This window comes from Canis lupus, chromosome 30, assembly GCF_003254725.2.
Source record: "Canis lupus dingo isolate Sandy chromosome 30, ASM325472v2, whole genome shotgun sequence".
Taxonomy (NCBI): Eukaryota; Metazoa; Chordata; class Mammalia; order Carnivora; family Canidae; genus Canis; species Canis lupus.
In genome coordinates, this window is record NC_064272.1 from 24,703,639 (window position 1) to 24,718,549 (window position 14,911).

The 14,911-nt window shown below is 34.8% G+C and overlaps 2 protein-coding genes across 3 annotated transcripts in view; both read right to left on the reverse strand.

Annotated features, from left to right (window-relative positions):
• Positions 1-6,638: 6,638 nt before the first annotated feature.
• On the reverse strand, positions 6,639-13,290 carry GTF2A2 (general transcription factor IIA subunit 2). The gene is made up of 4 exons (XM_025472632.3): positions 13,164-13,290; positions 12,237-12,341; positions 9,138-9,264; positions 6,639-6,929 (listed from the first exon to the last, which is right to left on the reverse strand). The coding sequence occupies exons 1-4, from the start codon at positions 13,233-13,235 to the stop codon at positions 6,904-6,906; spliced, it is 330 nt and encodes a 109-aa protein (XP_025328417.1). The 5' UTR covers positions 13,236-13,290; the 3' UTR covers positions 6,639-6,903.
• The window catches only part of BNIP2 (BCL2 interacting protein 2), a 37,182-nt gene continuing 35,472 nt past the window's right edge, over positions 13,202-14,911 (reverse strand). For both annotated transcript variants that reach the window (XM_049104054.1, XM_049104056.1), the window contains one exon: positions 13,202-13,284. In XM_049104054.1, coding sequence (XP_048960011.1) covers positions 13,266-13,284 — 19 coding nt within the window. In that variant the 3' untranslated portion in view covers positions 13,202-13,265. The remainder of the gene's footprint in view (positions 13,285-14,911) is intronic.

Consider the following 14,911-nt stretch of genomic DNA (forward strand, 5'->3'; position numbering starts at 1 on the left):
TGGCCACTATTTATTTTTCTCCCTTTATGACAAAAAGAAAATTTTGGATAGGTTTTATTGCTAGGTCAATTTCACTGACCTTTTCTCCTATAGTGTCTAATCAATTAATTTGTCCAATATTTTATTCCATATACTTCTATTCCATTTGACTTAAAACATATTTTTAATTTTTCTCATGTTTTCAATGCTTGTACAAAATCCACTGTTTTAACATCCTTGTCTGACGTCATCCCTGTCATCCCTGCCATTTCTGGGTCTTTTCCTATAGACTACTGTTTCTTCTAGTTAGGAGTCACATTTTTCTGCTTCTTGACAAGTCTAGTAATTAGGTTCAGGGCATTATGACTGTTACATTATTGAGAATATGGATTTTGTTTACTTAAGTGTCGGGCTTTGTTTTAGCAGGTATCTGTAGACCAGTTTCATTCCTTTGAATCTTGTATTTAAAGCATCTTTGCTAGGGTGGGTCTAAGCTAAAGTAGCCTTCACTCCAGGGATATTTTATGGCTACTACTAAGGCATGACCACTCTGGGGTCTCTAATACTCTGGGTGATTACTGAAGACTCTTCACTCTGGCTCCTTGTCCTATGTGAGCTCTAGGAATTGCGGTTTACAACTAATACCCACCCCTGCCCCTCGGCCCCCTGTCACTTCCTGATCTTTTAGAGTGTCAATCTACTTATATAGAGAGTACTCAGTGAAGACTCTAGTGGACCACTGTATTGATTCCTTTCTGGAATTCTGCTAACTTCAATTACCTGAGTGTCCCTAAACTCAGATCTCTACTATCCATCACCGCAGTTACACATTTGTTGTTGTGATTAGAACTTTTATGATTTTTCTTTTAGTAATTTTCAAATATGCAATACAGTATTTTTTTTACAGTATTGTTGATTATGGTCACCATGCTGTACATTACATCCCTAGGATTTAGTTATAACCAAAATTTGTACCTTTTGACCATCTTTGTACATTTTGCGTACCCACCCCTACTTCCTGCCTTTGGCAACCATTGATCTATTATTTATGATTTTTTTTTTAAGATTCCACATACAAGTGAAATCATACAGAATTTGTCTTTTTCCCCCCACTTAGTGTAACTCTCAAGATCCATCTGTCCATCTTGTTATGAATGGCAGGATTTCCTTTTTATGCCTGAAGATTCCATTGTGTATGTATGTATGTATACATACACATGGTATATATATGTATATACACATATATCACATTTTCTTTATTCATCTGTTGACAGACACTTAGGCTAGCTCTATGTCTTGGTTATTGTAAATAATATGGCAATGAACATCGGGTAAATGCCCAAAAGTTGAACTGCTGGGTCATATGGGAATTCTATTTTAAATGTTTTGTGGAATTTCCATATGGTTTTCCATAATGGCTATACCAATCTGCATTATCACCAATAGTGCACAAGAGTTCTTCATATCCTAACGCTTTTTTTTTTTTATAAAAGCCATTCTAATGGTATAATAATATCTCATTGTGGTTTTGATTTGCATTTCCCTGATATTAGTAATGAGGACCCTTTCACATACCTGTTAACCATTTGTATGTCTTCTTTCAGGTCTATTCTAAATCCTCATTTTTTAATTGGTCTACTTTCTATTGAGTTGTAGGAGTTCTTATGTATTTTGAGTATTAACACTTTATCAGATAATATTTGCAAATATTTTTCTCCCATTTACTAAATTGCCTTGTCATTTAGTTGGATACCTGTTTTTGCCTTTAGTTTAATTTTTAAAGAATTTTATTTATTAGAGAAAGAGAATGAATGAGCAGGGGAGAAGCAGAGGGAGAAATCCCCCATCTTAAACAGACTCTGCGTTAAGTGCAGACTGAACAGGAGCTTGATCTCAGGACCTTGAGATCATGACTAGAGCTGAAACCAAGAGATAGACTCTTAATCAACTGGGCCTTTGCTCTTTGAGTTAGATCCAAAACAATCACTGCCAAGACTTATGTCAAGGAGTTTACCACCTGTTTTCTTCTAGGAATTTCATGGTTTTAGGTCTTATATTTAAGTCTTTAATTCATTTTGAGGTTTCTTGTTTTGTTTTTAAGTAATCCCTATACCCAATGTGGGGCTTGAACTCAGTCTTGAGATCAAGAGTTGTATGTTCTACTGACTGAGCCAGCCAGGTGCCCCTGAGCTTATTTTTGTGTATTGTAGAAGACAGTGGTTGAGGTTCTTGTTTTGCACGTGGCTGTTCAGTTTTCTCAACATGATGTATTAAAGAGACTACCATTTCCCCATGAGTGTATTCTTGGCTTTTTGGTCATAAATTAAACGTTATCTGCAGGGGGTTTATTTCTGGGCTCTCTGTTCCACTGATCCAGGTGTGTATTTTGATACCATATTGGTTTGACTACTATAGCTTTGTTAATATAGTTTGAAATTAGGGAACATGCTGTCTGTAGCTTCGTTCTTAAGATTGTTTTGGGTATCTGAGGTGTCTATGGTCCATCTTGGAAAACAGAATGAATAAAATCATAGGGAGAAAAATATACGACATGTATGTCCATCCCCTTAACTTAGGCAAAGGTTTGGTACTTGTCTATGTATTTCCAGAAGTGGAAAGAATCTCCAATCTGTTTGAAGCCAGTTTCTCCTGGAATAGAACTTTGAGAGGTTCACAATCAGAAAATAAGAGTTGGGACATTCCAGATAGAATACTATTGACAGTCTTTCTGCATAGTGTTCTTGAGCTGATTGCATTAAATTCTTTGCTACATATTGCCACGTTCCTGTATCTGTTATAAAGTGAAATGCCTTGACCCAAACCCCATGAAAATTCTACCTATCTATACTTGGAAATTAAGATTCTATTATTACCACAGCATGTAAAAAAAAAAAAAAAAAATTAGCTGGGTGAATTTTCACCAAATTAGAGGGCATTTTTAGAATGGATTGACAAAGGCTTTAAAATCTACTGGAGGGTCCTGGAAGGCTCCATAAAGAGAGGGCAGTTATTGTCTAGAATAGCTGGAAGTGAGTTATGAGATTGCTATGTAGGTCCCATATGCCATGATGGTAAGATAATGTGGACAGAGAAAACGATAGTTTAAAAAAGTCCTATATATAATACCTTAGGCCAAATGTTGCATATTATGGGCATTGATTTAAGGGAAAAATAACCCCTTTTATTTAAGAAATTTTCTAACACATATTCAAATAGATGAGTATAAGGAGTCTCATTTATTACTAAACTTTATCAATCCATGGTTAATTTTATTAATATCCACCCCCATCACTTCACTAATTTGTTTTTGATGTAAGTGTCAGGCATCATATAATTTCATTCAAAAATATTCAGTAGCAAGCATAGATTTTGATTGGCAAGGTTCTCAATTGGACAACTCCATGTAGTATGCTTCTACATGAATAGAACCAAGGACTTATTAGTGATGCTATGAAGGACAGCTTGAAGTTTTATGTACTCTAAATTTACAGCTTTTGGGGTTTTACACTTAACTCTCCTGACTGGCTTTTTCAGCTTGGAAAAGCTGAAATTAAGTTAAGTGGGATCTTAACATTCTTGTGCACTGAATGAGGTTGGATTTATTGGTTGATCTTCAAAGTTTCATCAGCTTTGAAGCTTTTCTGTGAACCTCATCACATGACCAAGAACAAGCATCATGGCCAGCCGGTCTGGACAGATGTCCATATATTTGTTGACGGCCTGAATTCCCAGTTCTGTTGACTTTTTTAGTGAAATTTCCCTGATTTGGGGGTCTTGCCATCCCACAATTATTCCTCTAGGCCTTAACTCCTGCATGGATATTCTATCATTCCTGCATATTTTAGCTTTGTTTCATGTATCTCCTCTCCCCAAAGACCATTAAAGGCTAAGAATTTCCCTGCCCAGCTTTAAGACCTCTGGTAATCTGCTCTCATTCTTTCATGTCCAGTTTCCCTTACCATGTGCTCAATTTTACTGAGTCCAAATTTCATTACTAGGCTACAAATAATGGTTTCTCCAGTTGATATATGTGTGTGTGTATAAATATAAAATATAAAACTTTGAAAATTTTACCCTTAAGAATTTAATTACAACTGACTCAAAACTGAAGGCAATCTACCTTCACATTGTAATTATGCCTACCAAGATAAATTATTCATTTTTTTTCAAAATTAGCTGAAGATCAATCAAAATAAAGTTGGACAATGACCAATCCACCAAACTCAAAGAGAGAACTGTTTGCCTACTACTTGAGTGTTAAAATAGCATTAGTAATGCATCAAGAGTCGATTGATTCTACATTATTACAAAAGTCCAGCTTTTACTCTTAGTCCTAACAGTAGAAAAACTAATGGGATTTGTTCTTCTTCCACATTAACAGGCAAGTAAACTATCATTGGAGCCTGTGGCCAGTTGGGAAAGCACAAAGTGGCGTGAGTTCTTGCTGTCACCCTTTTGTAATTCCAGTAAAGTATGAGTACTATTATGGGACTATTAGAACACCTACTGCAATAAAGTGTCAGCTGTGTGATGTTTAGGCAAGTAAGTAGAACTGACAGGAGGAAATGTTAGCTAGGATTACTGCAGTCTTGCCCAAGCAAAAGCAGAAGTGTATACGGTAACTAACCTAGTAAGTATGAGAATGGACTTCACCGATGGAATGAAGTTCCAATGAAGTTACCTGGACTGAGTACCTGAGTGAGTAATGAAATGGACCAGTGTTCTTCTAGTCTCTTGAGCTGTCTTTCATGTACTTAAAGGACTCCTTTGTAAGAGTAGATCAATATTAGTTACATGCAGAGACAAAACTGGGGTTAAGTTTTGAAGGCTGGGTAGGATTTTGATTTTTAAAAGAAAAGTCCTGGGATGCCTGGGTAGCTCAGCGGTTGAGCATCTGCCTCGGGCTCAGGGCGTGATCCTGGAGTCCTGGGATCTGAGTCCCACATTGGGCTTCCTGCAGGGAGCCTGCTTCTCTCTCTGCCTGTGTCTCTGCCTCTCTCTGTCTCTCATGAAAAAATAAATCTTAAAATAATAATAATAAAATAAAAGGAAAGCCCTGAGAAAGGGAAGAAAAAATAACCTAACTTGACTGGAGCAGATTATGTAATGGCTGGTAGGGAATGTTAGGAAGAGAACCCTGGAACAGATTACTAGAATAGACTGCAAAGATAAAAGTTCAGTGTTAATGTGAAAGTCAAGAATTACACTAATATGCAGAGGTTAAGACTATAGAAGCACTCAGAGAATGGCATAGGTCATTATTATCCAGTTAGTAGGTCAGGCCAGTCAATTATAACAAATTCCTCACCCAGTGAGGAGAAATGCTTCTGCATTTCTTGGAAACACAATCTACTGATATCATTTACAAGATCTTAAATTCCCAAACAAGTATATAACTTCAGCTCTATTCTTAAGATCTCAGTGACTATTACTAGCAGAAGAAAAAATTTAAATTATGACTTACTCTTTAAGAACCAGAAATTTCTACAACTCCTGTTTACTATCAATGCACTTCTCTCCTAACCATTATGTTGAACCTCCAAAAAAAAAAAAAAAATTGGTTTGGATTAATTGCAATTAAGAAAAATCCTAATTCTGTAACCTTTGGTAATAAAGGTTGACTTTGTTTCTTAATCTGTAAAAAGGGAACAAAGTTCTTCTGAGGTTGTTATGAAGATCATCCAGGAGAATCTATGCAACACATATAGCACTTGGTCTCACTCATAAAGTCAGTTATTGCTTGCTATTATGTTACAAAGTCTGTACTAAGTAGATCACACTTGAGCACTGGTTGCCTAAAAATGACACTTGTTATATAAGGTGCTTCTACAAATGAAAAAAGGGGGACTATGTGTAATACAAAGACCTACTTAACATTTTAATAGGTTTATAAGAAAGCTATTTTGCTTAAGCTCACTGTGAACTCTACTCTCTGAGAGAGAGAGAGAGAGAGAGAGAGAGAGAGAGAGAGAAAGAGGCAATTTTTCCTCCCAGTGCAGTAAGGTGGAACTGCCATTGACCACAGGATGGGATTGTTGACAGCCTACCCTCTCTAAATGATAAACAGTGTCAGATCCTTGTTAATAATAGTTGGTCTTGAGCCATCTAGAGTCAGCTGCTGAATTTCAGTTACTTAACTCTCTCTGGTGCTTGCTATTCTCCCTCTGATATTTTAAAAAGGCCATATTCTTCATTATGTATACCTAGATTGACAAAACAAGGAAAATTTTTCTCCTTCAAGTACACAAAGATATGGCATATATTCGGTAGGACTTTTTAATGGAAGCCTATAAAAGGTGTAGATAATTTTAAAATGTATGAAATATGGCCAGCTTAAATAATTTACATGTCATATAGAGACTAGTTTATGTTGCTAGGTTTTTTAGTTTTGTTTTGGTTATGGGAGCTGTGTAAAGATTGTCTAACTTTTCCTAATTGAGTTGTACTTAGGGTTTTCACAACAATGATTGGTTTTGTACTTTTAAAAGAGATATATATTCCAATCCAGAATATGGTTTTGCCCTACCGATGAAACTACCCTCTACTGACATGAATGCATTTCCTAATTTCCTTTGTATGGCAGATGGTGCTCTTCTAAAATGCCTAGCTAATCTCTTCACATTGCTAATTTAATAGCTCTACTACTCATTAATCACATGGAGTTTTAAAATGAGTTTATTCAAGAATGTTCTTAGGAAGGCAACAATGTTTGTCATTAAAAAAAATTGTTTCTTCATGCTGAAAAGGTAATGTAAGAGGTTACAGTTATAAGCTTCTTTCTATTGGAATTCTGGTAGTATATATAGCACAGTGTAGTCATTTCTGCGATGCTAGAATAAATAAAAAAAAGTCTCTTCTATGCTTCTCTTCAAAAACTTGATGAGTTATAACAGAAGATGGCATAAAAAAGCGATTTTTTTCTATTCATTCTGTAGTATTGGAGCCAGTATCTAGGAAACAGAGGAGAGAAAGAGTAAATTAAAATTTAAATATTTTGATGATATCTTTAACGACTAAAACAGGAACTAATGGTGGTGCTGATGTAAGAGTGGGGAAGAAGAGAAGGTAAGGCTGAGGGAAGCTGATCAAGGAACTGCCCCAAGAACTTAACTTTCCTTTATATAAGAGATAATTCTTAGCTCTTCATATTTATGCTGGAGAAAAACCAAATTATATTACTTGGTTCATTATGTAAGTTAACCTGGTTTGGTTCATACAGTTGAACATGACCATTTTTTCCCTCAGGTCCTCTACTGTCCCAAAATTTTAAACCACAAAGGACCATAACATACGTATCAGAAGAAAATTGTACTTTAATTACTGGTGAGAAACAGACCTAAATTCTAGCCACTATCACTCTTCCTATTTCAGAAAGCTGACTTATAGGAAAAATGGGCTTCAGAGCAGCACTCCATTTATCTGGTCACTAAGGAATTTCAGTAGTTTCTCAATTACTGAAACTTCTCCTTTTAAATGCCAAACTTTTTGTATTTTAATTTTGGAGAGAAAACATGCTAAGGTTGTATTCTTTTCTGCTGACCGAATACATGGAACATAATCGAAGCTTTCTTTGAAATCTCAACAGTTTTTTCTTCGATGATCAGTTACCACAGTGTGCTGGAAGTGGGGCAAACTTCTTAGAAGCTAATAGGTTAAGGCTAATTTACTACTTTGCATCTACTGATTTTTGGAAAAAAAAAAGCTAATCTTACATCTTTAGGCAAGAGTACTGACACTCGAAGAACTACCAGACAGGAGCTCCTGTAAGTAAAATATATTTACATGGACTCTTTGATATTAATAATTTGCTCAGGGGCCTCCTTTACTGACTTTTTGGCTTTACATAACTATGGCTCAAATGACTGAAATGGACATACTAGTCTTCATCTGTGCTGTCCAACATGGTAGCCACTGGCTAGCTAGTTGTGGTTATTTAAATTAGTTAGCTGATAAAATTAAATAAAAAACAAAACACTAAATTTCTTAGTTGCTCTAACACATTTTGAATGCTTAATAGTTATATGTGGCTATTGGAGAGTACAGATGGAGAATGTTTCCATAGGTACAAAAGTTTTTACTCAATAGTACTGATCTACATCAATAATTTATAGCTTCTGTAGCTCTATCAAAATGAGTTTTAGTAGACTGTGGAATTTGGATATTAATCTCAGGGTTAGAAAAATATGAAAAAAGGATACATTATCTGACATACAGAAATGTTATCGTGTGATCTGGGAAATTACATATATCTTTTCTGTCATTATAGCAAGAAGACAAAGTATTTGATAACTATATTAAAAAGTCATCTTTGCTAGTACAAGTCAGTGTAGTATTGCTAGTTTAGAGACTTTCTGATATCTGGAAAAAAGAGCCAAAGGTATAACTTTATGTAGCCCTGAAAAATGATGTATTTAACAGATATATAATTATATAATAAAATATTTAAGTGATGTTATCCCCAGACGGTGGTACAAAGTGTGCTTTTCTGTCTTCTCTACATTTTTTCAGTGATTAGCTTATTTCTTTTGAAACGCAAAATCTATAAAACAAAATAACCTGAGAAATTTAAGGTATTCTGCATTTCTTTCCTTTTCTTTTATAGTAATAGTCTTCTCTATTTAATTTCAGGAACAGCTGTTTTAGACATAATTAGCAGAAAGGAGATAACCATGGAAGAAAAAGATAGGACTTAAACAAGGTCCTAGGTCTGACATGGAAAATATATCTGCACAGATTAGGGAATGGATTTTTACCAATAGACCTGATAAGGTTCTTATGGTTATTTAAAAACCTTTCAAATGATTACTTTTAAAATATAAAATGTATAGGCATCCAGCAACACCAAAACTAGGATAAACTGTCAAAATTAAACTTAAATACTTCAAATTTGTACCTGAAATGGGAGAGGGGGGGATTCCCTTAATTTGCTTATTTTTAACCCACATAAATTCAACCTGTGGATGTAGTCTACATGTCATATGAATTGTTCACACCTAAAGTCCTTGAGAGGACTGAGATCTGGAATTCAGAATCCAGCTGAGATAGAAGCCAGATCTCCAGCCATTTCCTCCCTTAATTTCTGAGGGAGACTTTCTGGAGACTCACAAAAACAAGATTTTAAGTAGCTTTGCTTTCACAGTAATTAGGTAAACACTTACTTTTACCATCACAGGCTACAATTTTCACTTTATCCACTTTAATAAGTTCTGTCACCTCTCTGAATTCAACATCATTCAATACAAAAGTCCACACGTTATCGCAGAATCTGTATGTATTTAGAGAGCCCTTTAAAACAAAACATTTAGATATACCATGAAGTCATTTTTTTCCTCAAAGCACTTTGAGAACTCAGCTACCAACCACCTAATTCTTAAAACAGTAGGACTATTTAATGCTTACCTTAAGATTTTCCTTAATTTTCATCCTATCACTTAAAAAAAAACAAAACCCTAAATTCTCTAAGAACTAATAGTCTGTAGTTAGCAAAGTACTGACCTGAAAAAAGGTGAAAGGAAATTTGTACTTCTACTGCTCTCTTGTGGCACCATGACGGAAATTCACTTGAATTGTTCTGTAGACACTAAACCTCTTGCAGTAGAAAACCCACATACAGCTATTGATTCTGCCCAACTTTAATAGCCTACTGTTGACCAGAAACTTTACCAATACATAGTCAATTAACACATTCTGTAACATTCAAATATATGTTGAGATTCTGTTAGCTGTTATATAAATGTATATGCTTCACTTACTTTATTGTAAAATTGCTGTATTAAATGCTTTCTTAAATATTTAGATTAAAATAGACAACATAAATAAGAGCTCATTGGCTACGTGACTTTTGGTCAACAAAAGCTTAATAAAATGTGAACACAAGATTAGATAATATAATTTAGTGCGCTAGAATCCCTAATAAATATAAAACCTTTATTACTCTATTTTTAGTTATTTAAATATCTTTTTCACTGTCTTCACAAAAGTCATACTCGAATATCTCAAGAATAGGGACTTGATAAAAAATTTTATTTCAAAGAACATAGAAGGAACTTTTGAATATTAAAAAATAATTATGATATTTGGCTTTGGTCAAGTAACTGATTTTAACAGTAACTGATCTGGCCAAACTATCTTCAATGGACTTCTAATAAATACGTGTGTGTGTGTGTGTGTGTGTGTGTGTGTGTGTGTTTTACACTAAACGTGTTAAGATACAAAATGGAGCTGAGTGAAGTAAGTCAATCGGAGAAGGACAAACATTTTATGTTCTCATTCATTTGGGGAATATAAATAATAGTGAAAGGGAATATAAGGGAAGGGAGAAGAAATGTGTGGGAAATATCAGAAAGGGAGACAGAACATAAAGACTCCTAACTCTGGGAAACGAACTAGGGGTGAATGGGTGATGGGCACTGAGGGGGGCACTTGATGGGATGAGCACTGGGTGTTATTCTGTATGCTGGTAAACTGAACACCAATAAAAAATAAATTTATTAAAAAAAATAAAACTAGAAGACATCAAAAAAAAAAGAAACAAAATGGAACAGAGAAAAGGAAACTGTCAATTTTTAAGAGTGATTTTTCTTGACCATTAATCTTTTAATGCTTGATTACTATTTGAAGTTTAGTATTTTAACAGTAAGTGTTACTGTCATCTGCCAGGATACATTCTATCAAAAGCATACATTGCCTCTTTAAAGGCTAGTTCAATATAGATTTTCTCCCTAAAAATTAGTTCAAGGTTCTTGATAAACATATATGTTTGAGTTTTTTTGCTAATTTTAAAATTCTCATACTCAAGGAAATTTCCCCCTCGTAACATTCTTTTAAATGATCTCAGTTATATGAAATTCATGAGGATTTAAAATAAAAATTTAGCATAAGATTGTTTCAATGGGCCCTCAGGCCAGTAAAAATTATTACAAACAATATAGATTTAAATGTGATTGAGCAAAATGCCTTTGAAAATTAGGAATGATCAATGTGTGATCTCAGAATTGATCAAGTTTGTTTTAACGGAGAGATAGGTAATGAAAGCCTGAGCTAGAACAGTAGGAAAAGAAAAAAACAGGAATGGTAAAGTCAGATCTGTTCAAAAACTAATTATTTCTAGCTTTTGGAAAATAGACAAACTTATGAAACACTATGCAAGCAACAGTAATGTAAATCATGTTGAATTTCAGCTAAATAGATCCAAACTGGAAACCTACAGTAATACAACATGAAGGCTATTAGGTATCAACATGGGTCAATTTCAAATTAAAGCATCGGGTTTTGAATGACAAACTTGGCAGATCTGTACAAAATAGCAAACTAATTTTGCCAGAATCATTACTGTTGAAAATATAAGCACCTACTGGTAAAATTTTATAAAGATACATTTTACTCTAGATAACATTTAGGTATATGAAACTGGTAAGAGACTTATAACTTCCACCCAGACTTTATCCCTTCACTAAACTTGTTCTCTGTCAACCCAATATCCACAACAATGCCTGGTATGTAATGGGCACTGAAATGTTTGTTAAATAAATTAAAAAACATTTTTTTTTAAATTTAAGAAAACCCCCAAACACTATGGTTCTCTTAAAAACAAATTAACCTCTATATTCTTTTCATATACTGTAATCTCTTAATTTTTACCTTATGGTATCCCTATAATAGAACAGTGTACAATTATATTTGGTTATATTTATTTGACTCCATCAATATCAGTGTGGTAAATTTTTTTCTATTCATCATGATACTTTCAATAGGCCTTAGTTTGAATTTACCATCAAGTTAAAGACAATTTTGTTCAGTTTGGGATTACCAAAACATATCATTATCTACCACGAGCTCAGATCTTCATTAAGAGTAGGTGGGAGGCAACACGAATGTACTTGTCTGGAATGTGTGAAGATCAGAGTTTGAAAAACATAAGTGAGCCTCAGGGACTAGTCTGTCACTTACCTTCAATCCTGTAGGGAATGGTTTGGGCACTTGAAATAGTAACTCTTCAGGGGAGGCAACCAAACATATATATATAGGCTGATTTGTGAAACAATGGAATAAAAATCTAAAAACAACTCTATCTCACACTAAGTGGATAAACTTGGTACACAGGTCATTTAAAAGCAAAGTATAATTATTATAAAACAAATTCCAAAATTTGATTAAACCATTGCTTTCTTTTATGATTCACAAATATGTAGAGGTCCTAAAAAGCACCGTTTTAACAACCACTGTGCAAGCTTCTAGATTTAGGAAAATATTCTTACCCTGAAATTGACTCTGTTCCTAACCCTCTGCGCCAATGCTGAATTTATAGCTTTATCAAACTGAAGTAGAACTTGAAGGGCAAGTTGGGGGGTAATCTGTTGAGACTGAAAAAATAAAGGTCATAAGTCCTCTTAAGGAAGGACATTAAAGACAAATTATATACAAATTATAATCTAAAATTTAACTGAGGTTAACCAGAGGCTCTTAAACTAGACTCCCTTATTCTTCTTTGCCATACTGACAATTAAAGCCTGACAGTATTTTCTTGTACTGTCTTGATATAAACATAATTTTGAAAAGAAAACACACACAGTGATGTTACATTGCAAGGACAGAACTCTATCATTCCTTTACAGTGTCTGGAAAGAGGCATTTGATAAACTGAAGGAATAAAGTTTCTTTTAAATAAAAAATGCAGGCCAGGTAATGTATTTTTTTAAAAAAAATCTAATCTCACCAGAGCTCACAAAACATATGAAACAAATGGAAATACTTAATATGTTCTTAGATGAGTTTCTTTTATTTATTTAATTTTTTTTAAATGAGTTTCTTTTAAAAGGTCAATTCTCCTAAAACTGAAATATAAATTCAAATTTAAATCTCAAAAGACTTTATCAAATTGCCCAAAATTATCTTAAAGCTACAGACCATGCCTTATAAATAAGAGAAAACCAATAATCTCAATTTTTATGTTTCACAAAAAATCTTTGAAAATGTAGGCATGTTAAAATTGTGTCATTGATCTTCATTGTATCATATGCCCCACAGTCAGGATGGTATAATGCAGAGGAATTTGCACTTATTCATCTAAATACTGACTTGCTAGGTCAAAGATTCTAAGGTACTTAACCTCATATCTCTATGCCCGAGAGAAGGGATATAACAAAATTTATTATAGACTCAAAAATTGGTTTTCAGTTTCTCACCTGTATGAGCTCATCAAGGCTCTCCTGGAGACTGTTTCCCAAAGTGGTATTTCTATATAACTGATATGCCATGGCTTAGGAGGAAGAAATTGTTTTTCTTATTCAGGCTTGCATTGATGTCCTAAAAATTTAATATGAAAGTATTAAAGTATTAAACATTATAAATCCCATATGTAACATAGTCTACTTCATTCTAATGAATAGTCTACTTCATACAGTCTTTTTTTTTTTTTTTGGTAAAGATTTTATTTATTTGAGAGAGAGAGCACACTTCTGAGAGAGCAGATTCCCCTCTGAGCAGGACCCTGGGATCATGACCTGAGCTGAAGGCAGACGTTTAATCGATGGAGCCACCCAGGCACCCTACTTTATACCTTCTAATGTATGCTAGCAGAACGCTTAATAATTGCAAATTGCTATATAATTAAGACTTAGTTAAAAATGATTTTTCTATTTTGACATAGGCATTTATACTTTTATACAAAGCATAGATATATTTATTAAAAGGTACATCTTTACCATTTCTTTTATTTTTATTTTTTAAGATTTTATTTCTTCATGAAAGACAGAGAGAGAGAGAGAGAGAGAGAGAGAGAGCAGAGACACAGGCAGGAGAAGCAGGCTCCATGCAAGGAGCCCGTTGTGGGACTCGATCCCCAGACTCCAGGATCGCACCCTGGGCCAAAAGCAGGCGCTAAACCGCTGAGCTACCCAGGGATCCCCCTACCATTTCTTTTAAAAGTCTGCCTTTTGACCTAGTCTAGAGTGAATTTACTATGTACTATCATTCCTTTCTCTTTACTGTCAAGTCACTGATCCACACAATCTTCTGCTTACACTTGCATGCCTTCTGCTTCATTTTTTTCCCCTTAACACTGGTATTTTATAGAGTGCCTACCAAGAAGATGGCAGGAGGGAGAGGAAGATGAATAAGGATATGCTCCTGGACTCTAAAAAACTTATACTCTACAGAGGGTATCAGATGTACAAAACAGTATTTAACTCAATAGAAAATAAGCACCATGATAGATCTACACAGTGTATGATGGAGGTTATCTGTGGACTGAGTGAACTCGTTAATGAAGGCTTCCTGATTCTTCAAGCTAGACTTCAGCCAAGCAATGGCGGAAGACCATCTTAGGCTGAAAGAACAGAATGAGTAAAGCCACAGATCTATGAAATGACAGAGTCTGTAGAGACAGCTATGAATTGTTCCATAGTATTAAGGTGTATGACTAGGAAGTGGTAGGAGATGGAGCTGCAAAAGATGGCATGGGTGTATTTATTCCAACAGGAGGGATGCCAGAGTGAATGTACTGGAAGATGAGAAGGAGAGGAGGGCTTGAAGAAGGTGCTAGTAGTACAGATTCAACAAATACTGAGCTACAAGTCATATACACAAGTTCTCTAACCTCATAGCACTTTTAGCTTAGCGATGGATAGGAGATCTAATCAGGGAGTTGTCAGGTAAAACTCAGCAAAAATAATGGCTAGTTATCAGTCCTTACATTATATATCTGTGGACACTTGACACAGTGGGTCACTTCTCCTTTCTTGAAACCTTTTCTTTGGCTTTTGGGACCCCACGATCTGTGCTCTCCTCCCAACTCACTGGATACAACAATAACTGTTTTCTTTGGCTGGTCCTTCTGCAGGTACCTGGCTTCTACTTGAGTACCCTAAGGCTTCTTAGGTCTTCTCTATATGGTTTACTTCCTTAGTATTAGGCTATCTGCTGACGACTCCCA

Bases quoted from the DNA above. Each gene is read 5' to 3' on its own strand.
- GTF2A2 (XM_025472632.3), bottom strand. From the start codon at position 13,235: ATGGCATATCAGTTATATAGAAATACCACTTTGGGAAACAGTCTCCAG. The intron at 9,265-12,236 runs GTAAGAATATTT...TTTGTTTTAAAG, and splicing joins GGAACAGAGTCAATTTCAGG to GGCTCTCTAAATACATACAG. The intron at 6,930-9,137 runs GTAAGTGTTTAC...TCTGTTTCCTAG, and splicing joins TGTAGCCTGTGATGGTAAAA to ATACTGGCTCCAATACTACA.